The following is an 18,037-nucleotide window of genomic DNA, read 5'->3' on the forward strand; positions in this document are numbered from 1 at the left end:
ATTTGGTCTCTGTCGTATTTCACTTTTTCAGAGAGGTGAGGGGAATGTATCATATTCCAAAATCAGACAAGGTACACCAAGGTCTTAATGTTCTTTCCCTTAGCTTAATAACTAGAAAACCAAAGTGATACCATGAAAACTTCAAGACATATGGTAACAGGAAATCGTTTCAAAATCGTACTTAGCCTCTTCCTATTCCTTGCATGGGAGTTTCCATGAGTTTGTGGACACAAGAAGATCATCACCACCATCATCATGCTTGAACAACGGTCTCAATTCATGTAAATCTTTCATCCCCTCTAAAAATACCTCCCTGAGTTTTGCCTAGATCATGGCAAAGGAAGGACGAACAAACAGTGGAGTCTTGGGCATTTGATGAAAACCCTTTTGGAGAAGAAGGATGGCTTAGCTGGAAAAATACTCACTAAGGCCGGAATCGACACGGCATTGATTTTGTGTGCTACTGAGTAGTTTATGTCAAAACAGCCATCAGTAAAGGGCAATACCAGGGTAGATTGTACTGCAGGGAACTTCAGTATTGGTGTTCTTTTGGTTGCTGCACGAAAGAATAAAGAAGCAATGAAGGATTCTTTTGTATCCGCAGAGCTTTTTTTTGTTAGCATTTGCTTCAGAATTCAGATAAGAGATTTAGTAAGCAGTTGTGTAGTATTCTTCGGCTTAGAGAGAAAGCTCTGAGGAATGCTGTTCATGCTTTTCGCCAAAATCTTCAAGTAAATACTACTGATATTTATCCGACAGGTAACCATGAAACAGTCTAGAAATATGGCAATGACTTAATTGAATTACCTAGACATGGAAAACTCGATCCTGTTATAGATCGTGACGATGAAACAAGGAGATGCATTCTTATAGTATGACGAAGAGTGAAAACAACCCTATTACTAGTGGCGATCCAGGAATGAATTCTGTACATGTTATGGTTCCGTGGACTATAGAAATTTATTCTGTAAACTTTATACATTAAGTGCGAGACGTCCTTGAGTTAGCCGAGATGATAGAATTGGTGTCGTGCCTTCCTACCAATTCAAGTTTGAATTTTTCCTGAGACATCTGTTCGTCACATAGGACTTACCTAGTACGTCTTACGTTTCCGTGTGGTTGACGGGCTATTGCACGACACAGAGTTTTTTCAGTGCGCATTTTCAGATAGTAGCTGCTGGTTCCCTTATAAAAAAAAAAAAGAAAAAGTGGCTAGATATTTGTTAGCAACAATTGAATTCTGCATAAGCTGTTGGCAACAGAACACTATTATTCTTATATCTCATTAATGACTCTTTATCAGAACAATATCAGTGTGTTGTTCAACATACAGTACAGCAAGAAAAGGATTTTCAAAGGAAGTGAAGGGTCATTTAATCTTTTTAAAAATGTTGATTGTAGTAATTGATTGACTTGAAAAAGTATGAAAAAAAAAAAAAGGTACTAAAAGAGCATCTGTATCTCAGGCTACCTGCAAGCTACTGAAACAGGAAAATCTCGCCTTAGAGAACATTAGCATGCACCTATTAGGCTTTTTTGTTTATTGTGCTTTCTAAATTATACTTCAATTTTTTTAATTTTATGTAACAATTATTAACAGATTTTTCTAGTTGTATATAAGGTAACATATACATGCACACACACATATATGTATATATCAAAATAAGAATTAGAACGGATAATGTAGCATAATATTTGAAAATTTTAATAATTTTACCCGTATTTTTAATATATTCATATTAATCACGTACGAATTACGTGAAATTTTGCATATGTTTACACCACACTTTTAATTGAAAAAAATATTGTATGATGCAAGTATGTACCATGTTTCGCCACATGGATTCTTCTATATTGTCTGCAAAAGTGTCCATCCATAGGCTGAAGTTTTCATAATTTAGGTGAATACTAATGTTTGAAATTTATAATGGACTCACCTTTCCTATGTTGCATACTTTCATGCACTTAAGGGAACAAAATATGCTAAAAAAAATCATTTTGTATTAATACTTATCCTACGGGTTGAGCTGTGCGTTTGATAAAACTGAAGTTTGAAAATTGATATTTGAAATATGAATTTTGAAGTCCGAATTCATTAGATTATTGAATTATTAAGTACTAAATTCGATATATTTGAGTGTATATCTTATTATTAAGTGATAAATTATTCATTTATCACTTTTTTTTGAAGCAAAATTTGTTTGAAAAATTCAGTGACACTCAATTAATTTAAATATTTATTTTTTAATTATTTAAATTTTTAATTTTTAATTATCAAATATAAATAAATTTATTAAATTTAAGTGTTGAATTAAAGTTATCCAATAAGAAGTGATCAGGAGAGACTTTTAAAACTTTGGTCCAGGCATTCACTGTTGAGCCTTTGGATTCACGCGTTTTCCTTTTTTCCTTTTATCAATTTTGGAGAGGTCCCTTCATTTCCTTTTTCTTTCTTTATTTTCTCAAAACTCTCCTGCACCTTTTCTTTCTTTATTTTCCCAACTCTCCTGCCCTGCCCCCAACTCTGTTCCACTAAATCCCTCTGTTTCTAAAATTCTACACCGTCTCGTGGGAGATAAACTTTTACGCGGAGTTCTAAACTAGAGGTATACAATTGCCTTTTCTAACTTTTTATGTCTTCTCGTTAGAATTAATTTCTGTTACAAGTTGGAGGGAAGGTTAATTTATGATCATAAGCCCTAAGCTGTCATGGTTTTGTTGTTTATTCAGTTGATTCTTATAAACCGTTTTACTCGCATATATTGCGACGGATGAAAATTCTGATAGATGGTCTTGTTTTGATTTTGGAGATTTCTTCGATCAATCCCTCTATTTGAGTTAGGAACTGAGGTTTTGACAAGCTAATTAATTTTTTTGTTTGCAGGATTCTCAGGCAAAGGTTGATTGGAGAGCAGTCTAGATTCGCCAGCCCACGATGGCGAATTATTCGATGATCTCTTGCCTTGGAGATTGCTTATGGTGATTGTTAATTATGTGTACTGTGATTCGTTCAAGTCTGGTTACTAAAATGCATTCAGCAGACTCTATTAGTTGTGATGAAAGTCTTGATATTGATCTTATATTCTGGTATGCTGGACTAGGAATTTTTTTTTTTTTTTTTTGTTTGGGCAGATGATTGTAGCTTAATAAATTAATTTGCTGTGTTTAATTTGTTTTAGTACTTTTACTTTAGATTGAAGTTTGCAGTACTTTTTTCAGTGTTAATTTTTGTGTTGCTGTATTTAATTGTACTATGCAGTGCAAAATAGTTCCGTGCATTTGCCCTGGAAAGAAACTAGTGGCATAATATTTTCATGAGTTCTAAGAATCTGACTTTACCCGCACCATAAAAATATGAGTTCTGTAGTCAACCAGAGCAATGGTTCAGATCGAATTAGTTGCAATGTTGCATAATTGAATGAGATGGACAGTTCATATTCAATTTAGCTGGCTAAAATGTCCGGATTTCAATCTCATCAGGGAAGAAGATGAAAACAAACAGTACAAGATGGTCGATTTCTGCTCTGTTCTAAATTCTCCAGCTGCAAAAGCAGAAGATAACTTGAAAGTGCATAATCATTCCTCATCATCAGAACCTCCTTCACAGCAACCTCTTCTGGTGAGCTTCCTATAGTCTTAATTGTATCTGTAGTTACAACTGCTGAGCAATTTTTAGTTTTATTTCTTGTGTATTATTAGTGTTTGTATATTAGAACATGTCAGTTCTTTTACTGAATTTGGATTTGTTGACCTGCACTCACTTGACCCTTTTGAAATTTTACACCTTTGCTGGTTGTCTTACTGAATTTGGTTTTTTTTTTTTTTTTTGCTTGAAATCAATTGACCCTTTTGAGGAGAATGCACAATATTCAATATATATATGTAGAAAAATTGTGGTTTTGGATGGTAAATTATTGCTTTTTGTGTGTTTAGCATTCATTTGATATTATGTCTGTGTTTATTTGTTGTAGTTTTTCGAAGTTCTGTGTAAAAGGTCAGGGAAGATTAGGCGTTTTTCGAATGGAACAGAAGCTGGTTTTGCAGTGAATTTAATAAACAAGAAACTTGAAGCAGAAGGTGGATTGGAGATTTCATTGGCATCCCATATTGAAGCTGTTAAAGAAGGAGAAGAACCTGTAAGCTTTGGTCCTAATTCACTTCTTGTAGATTATGGGCCTGGTTGGAAATTGCAGACAGTTAATTATATTCAAGGTGCTGATCTTTTCCTTGGTTTTAATTTGTTTGCTAATGATTACTTGACATAAAATTTTGATAGTTATTTGTTTGTTATTTGTGAAGCAGGAGTTGAAAAAGGTATAAATATTGCCACCAGAAAAGTGAAGAGACCAGATGATAAGGTATGGGGTAAACAAACATCTTTTGATCTTATTTTTTCTGCACAGTTGTGGGTATTGGTGTATGAAATTCAATTACAAGCAGTGAGGTTATATCATTAGCACATGAAAATGGCAACTGAGTAGTGGAAAACTTCTGCTAGAGATTTGATGAAGTAATCTATATGCTTGTGGTTTGTGGACAACAGCCATGGGACTGGATCTTGTAGAATTTAGATTCTTTAGTAGCAAACTCTCATGGATGGTTTCATGGGGTGGGTCTTTTCCTTATCATAGTGGCTTAAATCCCTAGGGGGCTTGCTTATTTAGATGGAAGGACTTCATGGAAAGTTTGCAAATAAATGAAAATTTTTGGATCGGTCTATGGCATGATCAGAACTACAACTGATTTGGCAAGTTAAAATTTTACTTGTCAAAGTACATAGGATGCATCATGGTACAAATCAATCCAACAATAGTATTTAAACCAACTAAGAAAGTTTTCTCAGCTAGACTATGCTAAAGATGCATGGCTTATTTAACTTCACAGCTCATTCAGAAGAACCACGTAGGAACACGAGAGTTTACAGAGATATAATGTCTTTCATGCCCTTAGATGGAGTCCTGTAGAGGAATGCTTGCATTAACATGCTTCATCCCGAAGTAGTAAATCATCCACAAATAAGCTGCAGGAGTGAAAAAGAATTATATGCATTCTTTGTCCAATTCTTAAACAATTTACTCAGCTTGGACGTAAAGGAAAGAAAAATGCAAAGAAATACTGCAATGTGCCATTTGCGGTGACTTTTGGGTAATAGCCTCTTCCTAGGGTAAATTACTTGATTTTATGTGCCATTACATTTGAATTTGAGCACTTTATAGATCATCAAAAGTATTATATTCTGAGGTGGAAAGCAGTATTAAGTTCTTGAAGAAATGCACACAAGTATCTTTACGGGAAGAACACGAGGTCCAAGTTTAAATAAAGACTACCACATACTCCCTCTATCCCATTGGAAGTGTCGTACTTTCCATTTTGGGATGTCTCAAAATGTTTCTTTTGTTAAAAAGGTCAAAGCACTTTTCAGTCTCTCCTTCCAATATAGTTCTTCCCTTTAATCATATGTATGTTACCATTCAAATTCGAAATTTGAATTTGTGGGGGTAAGATTGGAAGGAAAAGCACAAACATCACAATCAAACCACTATTCTTAAAACATTTGATTCTTGAAACATGACAAACAAAACGGGACGGATGGAGTATAATAGATGATCATCATGGGTCTTTTTTGATCTTGCATTATATTCACTTTGTGGTTAGCTGTAATTGATTTTTTGAAGGTCTCTCGCACTTTTTGGTTGCTTAAATCATCGGACTTACAGCATTTTACTTAAAAAAAAATTTTTGATATCACAGAATGTTACTGCTGTAGTATATCGTGATAATTGTTTGTTTCTAGGGTGGTTGTCATTGACAGTCTTTCTATCATCATAGTAATCCTGTACGGGTCAATTTTCTGCCTCAATTTTGTAGCTGACTCTGTCAAATTTTTGACCTCATTCTTGGATTAGTTTATCATTACTCTACAGGTTCTAGTAAATGTACTTCATCAGAAATCAGATTCCTAATTTTAGTACATCCCACTAATAAGCATCCGTTTAGCGTGTAATTTTACAACAAACCTGTCTTCAAAAGAGTTGAAGAAATCTTTTTTTATTATATGCTATTCCCTTGCTTCTTATACTGGGCCTTGTAATTGCCGCTGGAAGCTTAAGTATTCTGTTATGAACCCAAGCGGAAATTACATTTAAATTCTTTAGCGTCTCTTTTCAGCCAGGTTTTGGAGATGGAGGATGGGTTTGGCTTGGGGGGTTTGAAGGGGGAGGAGGAGCGTAACAGCCATGTGACTATTTTTTGATAGGATTGTTGTAAGGTAGGACAAGGAAACCTTGAAACAGCTGACAGTTTGCAATTCTGTCATTTTCTCAGGTTATTGATGATTCAAGTACCTCACAGAAAAAGTCCCAGGCATCTCTCAGTTTGGTGTATATTGGGAAGATACTGCTGGCTTTTATTTTAATACTTGTCTTTGGTGCGATTTTCACTTTGCTTCTCGAAAATCTTCCCGAGCTAATTTTATATGTCAACTCATTGGTATGAATTGCTTATTTTGGTCCCTCGCATTCTCATCCGACCCTATATGTTTACTAGATACTTTTGTATGACAAAGGAGTCTACCCTATGTATAAGATGCCATCCTGTAAATTGACAGTTCTTCCAGGTCCTTTTTATGGTCAAATACAAACTATTCGTTCGACAATGGGTTTGAATACGTGGAGCATCATAAAAAATGGCTACACAATGCTGCCAGTTATTTCTCTTTGTGCTTTTCCACTCTTACTTGACATTAAGATTGGGATTTGAACTGCTTTTCTCGATTCTTTCTTCTTAGTGTGCTGAAGGTGAGTGGAGAGGAAAACGGTAAAACATATGTTGCTTTTGTGATTAGTTTGTTATTGCTGTAAGATGAAAGTTTCTCCCAAAGTTTTTGTAATAGCAAACTGTCCCGGTTGTGGATGAGCCCCTAGGCTTCCAATACAGAGATTTTTTTTTTAGTGCCAGTGGGAGGGGTTGAACCCGATACCTTTGGCTTACATCACCTCCTTCTGAATCACCCAACAACCCCCTTCTAGTAGAGTTGAATTTGCAGAAAGATGCCTATCATTTCTTAGACTCATAGCTAGGATTGGCACCTGCAAATCCAGATGTAGCTTTTCTACTTGTTCTCACTGGTGACTTGCTTCTTCATACCTGGTTGTTCATCACTTTTGAGTGGTTTAGTGGGAATACCTTGGAGATGTTTCGCAATTTATTTTCGTGTTCTTTGAAGAATGTAAAAAATTTGATCGCAACCCGAAGGATTTCCAGCATTCAGAAATTCTATAGCTAGGAAGGAAATTAGATTGCAAGCTCGAGCTAACTTGACTACTTGCGGCTACAAAACTTTTTGTAAGTGTAGTGGATCCCCAGGCTTGATTTTTATTTTGGAGCTTCATCCACAGGTTCAAGTCTTTGAGCGAAAACTTCAGTTCAACCTGGCTGTTTTGGCGAGCTAACAAGAACGGGCTATTGTATATTATAACTAAAATATAGTCCTCATGGATTTATAATTGCTACAGGGAACCTTCTAAGAGCAATGGAAGGTTGGGGCCAAGTAAGGGGTAAGTCAGAAATTGTCAAAGATTTCATAAACTACACATCTCAAACATCCAAACTGAACCATCAGCAGCGTACGATAAACCAGTCAAATCCAAATTCTAATCGGTGTGGATACAAGCATTCAAACATGGAAAAAGCTCGATTTACAGCGTCGTAGAAGTGTGTGAAACAAGGTTTTGCATCAGCACCCAAGCAGATTCCAATGTAATTGGGGATGTAAAGTGAGAAAAGAACGGAAATTTACATGTTCTTTACGCAGACTTGTTAAAACAAGTAGTAACCATGCAAGAGAGAAATGTACCGTAAATTCTATATCTTGAATATGCATTACGTATATACCCAGAACCACAATGGAAAAAAATGAATTGATTCCGGAGCAAAATATAGTTGAAATTTTATCTACTAACTGTGACAAAATCTGCAGTTACGGAAGAAATAGGAAGAAAAGAGGTTGACTAGCCAAGAAGATGAAAATTAAACATTTGCAAGTTCTGAATACCACGACCGAACTCTACTTTCTCAATGGAACTTCTTCAAGTTCTAGGCTTCTTCTGAAAAGCAGCATCTCCAGGCTCAGGCTTCCGTTTACCCAAGAAATACTCAACCTGCAAGAGGGAAAACAAAAATGATACACATGAATGCACTACGCAATACACAGAAATACTAGAATCAAGGATGAGTTGCAATTCCACCATGTAAATGCAGCAAGGACATTATCAGATAAAATCATAGAAGGAGGTACCCAAAATTAATTGAAACTAAATTATTGTTGTTCTAGTGGTAGTAGTTGCAATTCCTAATATTATTCTACCAGTACTACTACATTAATTACGAATATTAGCATCTCATTTCCCATTATTTTTGTTACTTAATATCTTGATAATTTATATCTTAGATTGCACGGTGCTCTACAGAAAGCTGGAAGTTTGGAAGGAATCGGCTTTAGCTACCTTAAATATATAAAACATGGTAAATAAGTTCCAAATTTGAAAGGATCAACCGTTTAAAGATGAGAATCTTTGTACGAATGCCTGACAAACAACCAAATCCATAATGAGTAAAACGACACTTGCCTTTTTATCACCAAGCATAGGGGTCAGGCCGCCAGGGAGGTCCTTCTCAACCGTAGCAAAACCGCTTCTAGGATCACTAGTTTGCCTGGAGATATCAGTAACAACTCGAATGACTTTCAAGCTCAAAAAAGATGCATAGATTACAATCTATCAAATGAAAATGAGTAATCAGTTGACAAGCTATTCATGGGTGTCAGAGATAAAACCTACTCCTATTAGATTGATCTTAAACCCACCTCCCTCTAAACTCCGAAGCATAACATGCCTGAGCCCACCAGCCCCATTATAAAAAGGACTGCTTATGTTTACAAGCAAAAAATGAATATCGCCAAGAGACCCTGCCCTTCAGTGAATTCCCTACCAAATGTTTGGCAACTAAAAACCAATTGAACTCCATAATCTTCTCACACACCATTAACAAGTACTTCTATGAAAATCTATTGATTGTTATGAAAATAGAAGCTGTTGGCTACAAACTTTCAATTAAGCTTAAACTGAAAGTTGAATTGTACAGTATACACCCTGACCAAGGTACCAATTAGCAGCTCAACTTAATAAATCAGAGCTGTAATATAACTCCAGAAGCAAATGGGATCCAACTTGATGGTCCTTTGATAAAAGAAGAAAAAGTAGCAGGAAATGAGAAGCAAATAATATTTAAGAAATTTTAGAGAGTTTTGACCATACCCTGGTTTAACATGCCCGCTGAGAACAAGATAGGGTGTTTTCAGTTGAGCCTGAGCCTCCCTCATCCTCTCAACAGAAAGTGATGGTGTATCTGCATTCTTCATTTGCTTTACCTTCAATTCCTCCTGATACTGGCGCATACGCTTTTCTTGTTTCATTTTTCCAGGCCCCTTCCCATGGAATTTATGTGAAAGTATTCGAAAAGCCTCCTTTGGAGTCAACTGGTGAAAACATACAAGGAAATCAAATTACTCATAGAATGATGCCTAATTTTCTCTTCTTAACAAGCAATTGGCAGTTTACCAGCTAAAAAACCTTCATAGATTTCAGAAGATAATGTTTGAAATACAGAAAAAAAATGTTTTTGTGGGTGACAGACAGATGCATCATGAAAATAACAAAGAACTAATATATGATATTCTAATAATACACCCAGAAGAACCCCATTATCTGAATATTAGCTTTCAGAATGAATGCAAAAAAGAGGTGATTATTTCCTCAAGCTGCAAAAACAAAGTATATCAAGAATTCTGAAATTTGCTAAGAATAGGATCCTTCTAAGAAAAGTGACGTTTCAAGTAATCACCATATTTCAGAGTAGAGCCGATTCCAGTCAGGGAAGAGTTGCACAAAAATTTATCAACTCATCCTTCACCCACGTATCATACATAATACACTTGGCATGACATAGCATGATTTAATTCTTGACAATTACAGGAAAATGGGGACAAGATGGGCTAATTAGCATATATACCCTTAGTATGCTTGGACAATAATAATAATAAAAATTTTCCAGAATTTCTACATTGCACCTGTCCTTAAAAAGTCCTATTTTCCCTCTCTCTCTCTCTCTCTTTCACCATTCCCATGGGCCATCTACCTCAATATCTAGGCTTTAATTTGATTTAAAGAAGACATTGAAATTTTTAATCGGGGATCAATGTTTGACTTTTCAACTAAGCCAACAGAAACTGGACAGATAAACCTTTGAAGTCAAGACAGGCCAAACATGTTTAGTTTAATTGATGACAGCACAAAGTTAGAAATACAGATGAAATATATCTACACATTCCCCTGTTGTCCAATGGTGCTTTAGTTGCTCTCTCATCAAATCCTCAAAAGCCAGAACTTTAAGCACCAAATGAACGACTAGAACGATGACACAGTAACTGATTAATCCTATCCATCAATTTTAGACAAACGAAAACTGTAGACATGGAAACCAAATGTATAACAACTTTAAGCAGCAAATTCTTTTCCATGTGAAATAATCACCAGAAAAAGTAATGAAGCAAAGTGATTGACAAGAGACGTACAATCCCATAATTTCAATAAAGGTTTGTTCATTAAGAAGAAAAACTTACAATTCGTCCATATTCATCTGTCCTCTCAATGTGTATTTCTTTTGGTCCCTCATCATCATGAATGCCAACAAGCTTGCTCTTTTTCTTGTCCATGTTTCGACCACCCCATTCAACAGTCTCCTTCAGTGATCCTCGCTCTTTCAAAAGCTTCAGTGCACCAGATAATCCCTTCCCAACAGCAACTTCGTGAATTGTGGCATCTGGAACTACCTCCTCTTCCTTAATTTCTGGAATTTCTTCTCCCCTGATTTCCTTTACCTCTGACCAACCACCATCTTCTTCTTCTTCAGGCTCCAGCTCTGGAACATTGGGGGCTATATCTTCCTCCATGAAAACATCTTCAGCAACAGTCTTCTGCGCTTCTGGGATTCAAAAAAAGCAACAGTGAGAACTACAAATGAGAATTGCAAAATAGGAATCTCCCTATGTACTCCAACCGACATATCCATGCTAGTAGATTCTAAGATACTTGGAAAGGTGCAAACCACATTCTGGGTGTGTAGGGAATAGGTAAGCAACTTTCCAGCAACTCTCTATAGGGCAGAGCTCATGTCTACTTCCCTTAAAGAAGGTACCAATCTACTTTGTTCACCACCAAAAGATCAGTCCAACAATACCATTCACTTTGTTAGAAATTATCGAAAAAATCAAGTGTCTCCCACATGGACCCAGCGAAATTGAATTATCTGTGAAGATGCAAAGTACCAACTACCAACTATATATAGAGCAAATCGACATAAGTTGATACTAACCCCTCAAAATTTGGTAACTTCAACTCCAATAGCAACTACTTATGAGCTTTTGTTCGGTTTACATGCATTATGCCAAGTTCTGGATGGAACCTTTGTCTTGACACAAATAGTTCATGGGAGAAAATCTCGTTATTTGGGCCCTGGAGGACTAAAAGGGACTGAAGGCACTAACGGGGTTAAGGTGAGTGGGTGAATGCTTTTCTGATGCTTTTCGTGTCCTTGCATTAATTCATTTTCAGGGTTTCATTCAAGGGCTCAGAATAGGCAAAAGAATAGCCAGAACAACATCAAGGAAGAATTAGAAGAACAACCAAGCATTAACAATCACCTCTAGAAACCTATCTAAGCATGGATTATATAACACCACCTCAGGCGAGCTTGAATCTGCATGATATTTTTATCACCTGAAACATCTCCTAGGAAGTCTCTTTCTTACACAATAAGTCATTTACTATCAGTCAAGGATAAGATCTACTACTAATGCTAATCCAAATAAGTAAAGGATTTTTAGTGGAACTCCAAGACATGATACAAGCAATATGAATTGCCAAAATCAAATAAAATACTAAGAAAGAGTAAATTAACTTAAACTATCCTTCACAATCAAGCACCAGAAAATACCAAAAACCCATGCAACTAATTCCCTGTCAAAGTACAGTTATATTAAGAATCTATATACTTTATTCGATCTTCAAAATAAGCTTCTTATCATCCAAGGTGGCCCAACTATGAACTCCACATACCTATTTCCTTTTTCATGAAGTCTTCTCTGCATAGACGAACAAACTCTAAAAGGACATCTACCAAAAGAATAGAACTAATTCTTTAATTTGATCATTCGGGTTTTAATAGAAGTCATCCATCATTAAAAAATGGAAAAACCATGTCCTTGAAACTGAAACAAACTGATATATACCTTCATCAAGCTGCAGACCCCAGACAAATTCTTCCATCTCTGTGAAGACAACTTTGCTTTCTTGTGCCTCTGCAGATGCTGGATTTTGTCTGTCTGCAGCCACATCATTGGCACTGGAAGAAGCAAGAAGTGCTATTGCCTGTGGACCAGATGCCTCCACACTTTGCATTTTCAGAGCTAATTTTCTTGCCCTTTCTAGTGATTTTCGGAGGTCCTCGTCATCATCACCAAGCACAGGAGTATCGTCTTCCTCTTTTTCAATTGTTTGAGTCTGGCCCAAACGAAGTGCTTTAGATGCCTCACCTGCCTTCGCTAAAGCTGACTGGTATGCACTACTTCTCATCTCACTCTCATTTCTTTCCTGTTCCTCCTTTAGAGCCTGCCTTCTCCCATCTTTTCGAGAACCAAGATCCCCAAGACCAAGTCCTGCAGATTTAGCTTCTGCCTCAAGTGTTTCAATGTCCAACTTCTCTTTCTTCCTCAGTGACTTCTTTTTCTTGGGCTTCTTAAATTGAAGCATTTCTTCCTGAGTGTAATAGTCTGACAATATCTTGCCAGAGGCATTGAGATCCTCAGCATTATTACTTTTTGAACCCCCTTGAAGCCTTCTCCGAAGCTGCAATGTAGAAAATAATCTATCAATCAACATGATTCCAATAATCTTCAGTAGAACCTACACTAACTACACAATCTTAAAAGAAAAGTTTACCTCTTCCAATTTCTTCTCCGCTTCACCAGAGATGCGTCCACTTGCATCAAGAGCTATCCCCTGCAAGGAAGCATCTAATGAGTAAACTATGCACTATATCTAAATCCTTTTTTTTTGGAACAACAAGAAATGAACTTGACCTCTTCTGTAACTTGATCATCATATTGCGGGAGGATTTTCTTTTCAGAACCAGTCTCGTCATTAAACCTAAAAATCAACAAATAAAAGGGGTTAGTTATCACAAATGAGTTACCAATGATCATATCTAAAGCTATTGTATACTTACTTGTCATCATAAATTCCTGTTTTCTTTTTTGCAGCTTTATAAGCATCGTCCCTCCTTTTCTGCTCCCCGATTTCAACATTTTCAAGTAGATCAACCTCTGACATATACAATGTAATTGTCACCTTAGGAATCTGAATTCAGAACAACCCCCGTGTTGAAGAAAAATGAAACAATGAAGACTAAAGCAAATGGTGGAAAACAAATATTAAAATTCACCTTCATTAACTCCACCATCAGCAAGTATATTCTGGTCTTTGAGTGTCAAAACAACTGCACCACCCTCAAGCACTTTGTCAAGTCCATGCAGAACTTTAACCCCACCTAGGTCATCTGTCAAGACGAATAAGAAAAGAAAAAGGTCACATGATCCAAAACTTTATCACATTAAACTTTTAAATTTTGATTAAATGTGGATTCCCACAATAACTCGGCAACTATTAGAAGGCTGAAAGTGTTTAAATCAACAACAGGAAAACAAAGAGTAGGAAGGAACCATACGAGCAGTATTCTGCCTTCCATCGTACTGCCTTTCATTGTCGTCATCACTTTCTCCTTCATTCATGTTGTCCTGCAAAATAAATGAGAAACTAGTTATCCACGAACAGTAAAAAAACATTAAAAATGTAAACTAACAAATAAAAAGTCCTTGCAACATTAATATCAAACAAACTGTTCATGTTTGCTTAAAACAAGCATAAATGCAAGAACGTTGCAGCAAAGTAAGACAACCAACATCACCAACCTGCTCTTCAAAAATTTTTGAGAGCTGTAGAGCTTTCTCTCTCTCAGAATTTTTCCTGTCTTCAATCTTGCGGCTCCTATTAACCCATGACAAAACCTCAGATGCACCTTCTGACTTCTTATTCACTCTTTCTTCCTTCATCCTGAGGTCAAATTAGGAACTTCTTTTAAGAGATGGTCTTATTCAATATTCAAAGCATAGAAAACATATAATTAAGAAAACACAGCTGTCTATCCCTCTGAAGGTGCAAGTTTACTTGCATGATAAAGGATATACGTATGGAAAGGCAGCATGGTCAAACAGCCATGTAACAATTATATATCTCAGATCATAAGATGCATGCCAGAAAACTAAATGGTGACCTCAGAGCACAATTCCCCCCATTGCAAGATCTAGGAAGGGTAAAGCACAAACAAACTTAAACTGCAAGCAGAGAATCTTCTTCTGTATATTAAATTCAAGACTTCCCATGTCAAGTGGAGCATATTTACCACTATTCCAAGCCTCATACTTGTAGGCACAACGAATACATAACATTGAGCTATTCTCCAACTATCCACCAATTGAAGAATCTTCGTATGATGTCTAAATTAGACAAAAAGTTGTCTACCTCAATAGAATAAACCATACTATATACTGTTACTATTCAACCAGCACAAGTTAGAAGAGATCCAAGTTACACCTCCTTGACCAAAGACAAATTTACAGCCTTCACAAGTTCCATTGTACAAGTTCAATTCCTGTCTGTATTTGCATAAACTGAAATCATCAAGGAGAGTACCTGTTTCGAGGCTATGGACTTGGCAAATAAAAATAATGAGCTAGTCACAAAACTATTGAAAACAATAAACCATCAATCCAATAAGTACAGCACGTTATATTTAATGCAGCCATTTAGAAAATTCTTTACTGAAGCCAAAGTCGAAAAGGTCCTGATTGCTTTCAGACTAACACCACATACATCCTAGAATGCTGTTTACACACGCATTTACACATTGTGATACAAATAAGCATTCAACTGAAATGCAGTTTCATTCTGACAATATCATTCAATGTTAATAATGTCAATGATCAGCAAAGTTAACCCCTTTTTGAAATAAGAAAAAGAAAAGAAACGACTGGCTTCAATTTCTTGATACATGCAATTACAACTATTTCATTTCAATCTCTGGGTCCATTTGGATGGTGTGTATTTTGTGAATTTCTCTAAAACTTTACTGTAGCTTACAGTAGTTGTTTTAGGAATTACTGTAGTTGTATTAGGAAATAGATTGGTGTATTGCAAAAAACACTCCACCGCCCCCCCCCCAAACAAAAACAAATCCTCCTCCCCTATCACCATACCCGCCACTCCCCTTTCCTTCCCTTTTATCAACCTTCTCCCCCTTCCCCTTGATGCAACATTGAGGAAGGCTGACCATTGTATTATTCATTATAACATCATCACTCGAGCAGCAGGTATGGCAGTTAAGTGTTAATCACTTCAGCAAACTTAGGAACTCAAAACTAATGGCATTATGGGAAAAAAACAATTGTAAACAAAGAGAGCACTAAACTACAGAGAATATGAGTCCGGTAAATTTGGCAACGATATAGCAAGAGACAAAGACCATCTCAATCCTTTTTTATTACTGTAGATAGAAGTTATAAGAATCTTACTTCTTACAAAATCATTTGACTCTTTAGATTTAGCATCAAAATCATTTGATCAGCATCAACTCAATTGACAAAAGAAGAAAAAGCAGTTTTCTAGATATTTGTACAAGTACTAATAGTAAAAATATACTGTGGCTTTTGGGAAGGGTATGGGGTAAAACCACATTTCCGGCAACATCAGAAAAGGACAAAGAGGTAATGAAACAACAGACATCAACTTACTTCATAATGCGAAGTTCCAGCTCCGTTGTAGATGAGTGTGGTCCACCATCGGCATGTTGTGGATCCTTGACAGCTATAGTTCCATCCTCAGAATCACGATCCCAATTATCCACACTGTCAGATCTAAACTTATCCTCCTTTCTCAAGTCCTTGCTCCTCTCATGACCTTCATCCCGCTGCTTATGACTTGCCCTATCTTTGTCCCTCTGCCTTTCCTTATCTTGGTCTGCATCCCTCTCCTTCTCCCTAGTTCTTTCCTTCACCTTTTCTTTCTCAACAACATTCTTACTTTTATCCCTATCAGCGTCCCTTTCCTTTCCATGCTCTCTATGCTTCTCTCTTTCCTTTTCTCTGTCCTTGTCCTTATCTCTACTCTTATCTTTTACCCTCTCTTTGTCTCTTCCACGTTCTGCATCCCTATCCAGTTCTCTGTCACGCTCACGCTCTCGTTCCTTTTCCTTTCCCCGATCTTTGCGATCTTTATCACGCTCTTTATCTCTGTACTTCTCTTTTTCGATATCCCTCTCTCGAGCCTTGTCGTGGCTCTTCTCCTTTTCTGGCTTCTCTCTATCTTCATTTCTCCTATCTCTGCCAGATACTCGCTCTTTCTCATCCTTACTTTCTTTCCCACTATCCTTTGAACCATGACTGGTCTTGGATCTTTCCCTATCTTTATGTCTATGATCTTTATCTTCTCTGCGGTTGCTCTTGCTTTTTTCCCTACCACGATGCTTGCTTGACTCTCTCGATTTGTCAAGATCATCTTCTTCCATATCGTCATATCCACCTACCCACCGTTCACGAGTAGAAGGCTCATCTTGATCTCTCACCTCAACACTCTCACGCCTGGAGTCACTGAATTCCACATCCATCGTCATAACTGAAAAATTGTTGCTTAGGAGAAAACTTCAGTGGCTTTTATTTGCTTTCTGGATAACCCGACAAAGTTATTTATATTGGAACCAAGTGTCTAACCTGACAGGTTAAGAACAAAATGAATGCTAAATTATTTAGCTCAGCATGAAAAACATGCAAAAAAATATCAAGAAGTTAGAAGTACTGCACTGATAAGTAAGTTAATACAAGACAACCCAATCCATAAAAATTTGGTCAATATACTCATTTCTTCAAGGAGCCAGAATATATTACCATTGAGTAGGGTAACAAAGACTGAACCTATACCAACCAAAGTACAAGTGAATTTCAAGTTTAAACAACTTCGAACTACTAAATATATCAAGTTGAACCAGTAATCTCTAAATCTAAAATCTTCAGCAATATTCTTTCCAGAAAATTAATTATCTTCTGTTCCACTTCCCCAATCCCAAACAAATTTAACACAGCAATACCAACAATATATATAGATATATACATTTTAATATAATTAAAATATCCAACTAAACTAATTGGAAATGATGAAGTTTACGATATATTAACTTCTATAGACTTCATAAATTTTTTTTTTTTAAAAAAATGGCCATGGAGCTCCACCAGATATTTCTAAACAATATAAATTTGATTCCTAAACAAAGTAAATGCATCTCTATTCATATCATCATAACTTATAGGCAAACGCATATATCTAAACTACAGCTAGGGTTTCAACTTTTTTTTTTTTTGGAAAAACTAATCGACTCAACCGTAAATATGAAATAAAAGTTAAAGAAAAACAAACAACTAGACTAACAATTATGATTGTTATCCATAACAATGTAAATTAGAAAAATTATGTACCTTTCTTTCGAATTTACGAAGAGGAAGTAGCTGCAAAAATCAATGGGCGATGGAAAGAAGGAGAACGATCTTCAACGAAACAATTGATATGGGCCGACTCTCTTAATGGATGGATTTTTCCAGGTTTTTTGACGGAAAATATTGATAGGGGCCGACACTCTTATGGATGAATTTTTCCATGTTTTTTTTGAGGGAAAATTGATAGGGGCCGACTCTGTAAATACTCGGGCTTGGGCTAAGGTAATAAAGTGGGCTTGGATCGATGTGAACAGATACTGCGCTCAAGTCCCAGGCATAGTTTTATACAGGAATCAAACTCAATAACGACTGATTTTGAGGTCG

At 36.3% G+C, this 18,037-nt stretch overlaps 2 protein-coding genes across 5 annotated transcripts; one reads left to right on the forward strand and one right to left on the reverse strand.

The window, feature by feature from the left end:
* Positions 1–2,383: 2,383 nt before the first annotated feature.
* On the forward strand, positions 2,384–6,655 carry LOC113713257 (uncharacterized). Of its 3 annotated transcripts, none has more exons than XM_027236936.2 (6): positions 2,384–2,606; positions 2,885–2,979; positions 3,481–3,619; positions 3,972–4,212; positions 4,303–4,358; positions 6,325–6,655. In XM_027236936.2, the coding sequence occupies exons 2-6, from the start codon at positions 2,936–2,938 to the stop codon at positions 6,493–6,495; spliced, it is 651 nt and encodes a 216-aa protein (XP_027092737.1). In that variant the 5' UTR covers positions 2,384–2,606; positions 2,885–2,935; the 3' UTR covers positions 6,496–6,655. The 3 variants fall into 3 exon arrangements, with proteins under 3 accessions (XP_027092737.1, XP_071925143.1, XP_027092738.1); XM_072069042.1 differs by having other exon boundaries at positions 2,389–2,606; positions 4,300–4,358; XM_027236937.2 differs by having other exon boundaries at positions 2,389–2,606; positions 4,306–4,358.
* Positions 6,656–7,850: 1,195 nt separating this feature from the next.
* LOC113714468 (SART-1 family protein DOT2-like) lies at positions 7,851–17,882 on the reverse strand. Of its 2 annotated transcripts, none has more exons than XM_072069036.1 (13): positions 17,696–17,882; positions 15,962–16,931; positions 14,084–14,225; positions 13,840–13,909; positions 13,558–13,671; positions 13,342–13,438; positions 13,196–13,262; positions 13,056–13,115; positions 12,347–12,962; positions 10,679–11,040; positions 9,315–9,535; positions 8,628–8,712; positions 7,851–8,159 (listed from the first exon to the last, which is right to left on the reverse strand). In XM_072069036.1, the coding sequence occupies exons 2-13, from the start codon at positions 16,837–16,839 to the stop codon at positions 8,088–8,090; spliced, it is 2,784 nt and encodes a 927-aa protein (XP_071925137.1). In that variant the 5' UTR covers positions 16,840–16,931; positions 17,696–17,882; the 3' UTR covers positions 7,851–8,087. The 2 variants fall into 2 exon arrangements, with proteins under 2 accessions (XP_071925137.1, XP_027094114.1); XM_027238313.2 differs by having other exon boundaries at positions 15,962–16,936.
* Between the last annotated feature and the right edge of the window lie 155 nt (positions 17,883–18,037).

This window comes from Coffea arabica, chromosome 10c (genome assembly GCF_036785885.1).
Source record: "Coffea arabica cultivar ET-39 chromosome 10c, Coffea Arabica ET-39 HiFi, whole genome shotgun sequence".
In the NCBI taxonomy this organism is placed as follows: domain Eukaryota; kingdom Viridiplantae; phylum Streptophyta; class Magnoliopsida; order Gentianales; family Rubiaceae; genus Coffea; species Coffea arabica.

Coding starts and splice junctions, on each gene's coding strand:
- LOC113713257 (XM_072069042.1), top strand. CDS start 2,936: ATGGCGAATTATTCGATGATCTCTTGCCTTGGAGATTGCTTATG. Junction 3,620..3,971: donor CTTCACAGCAACCTCTTCTG/GTGAGCTTCCTA, acceptor TATTTGTTGTAG/TTTTTCGAAGTTCTGTGTAA. Junction 4,213..4,299: donor GACAGTTAATTATATTCAAG/GTGCTGATCTTT, acceptor TTATTTGTGAAG/CAGGAGTTGAAAAAGGTATA.
- LOC113714468 (XM_072069036.1), bottom strand. CDS start 16,839: ATGACGATGGATGTGGAATTCAGTGACTCCAGGCGTGAGAGTGTTGAG. Junction 13,439..13,557: donor TGATGGTGGAGTTAATGAAG/GTGAATTTTAAT, acceptor TGTATATGTCAG/AGGTTGATCTACTTGAAAAT. Junction 12,963..13,055: donor CGGAGAAGAAATTGGAAGAG/GTAAACTTTTCT, acceptor TCTACATTGCAG/CTTCGGAGAAGGCTTCAAGG.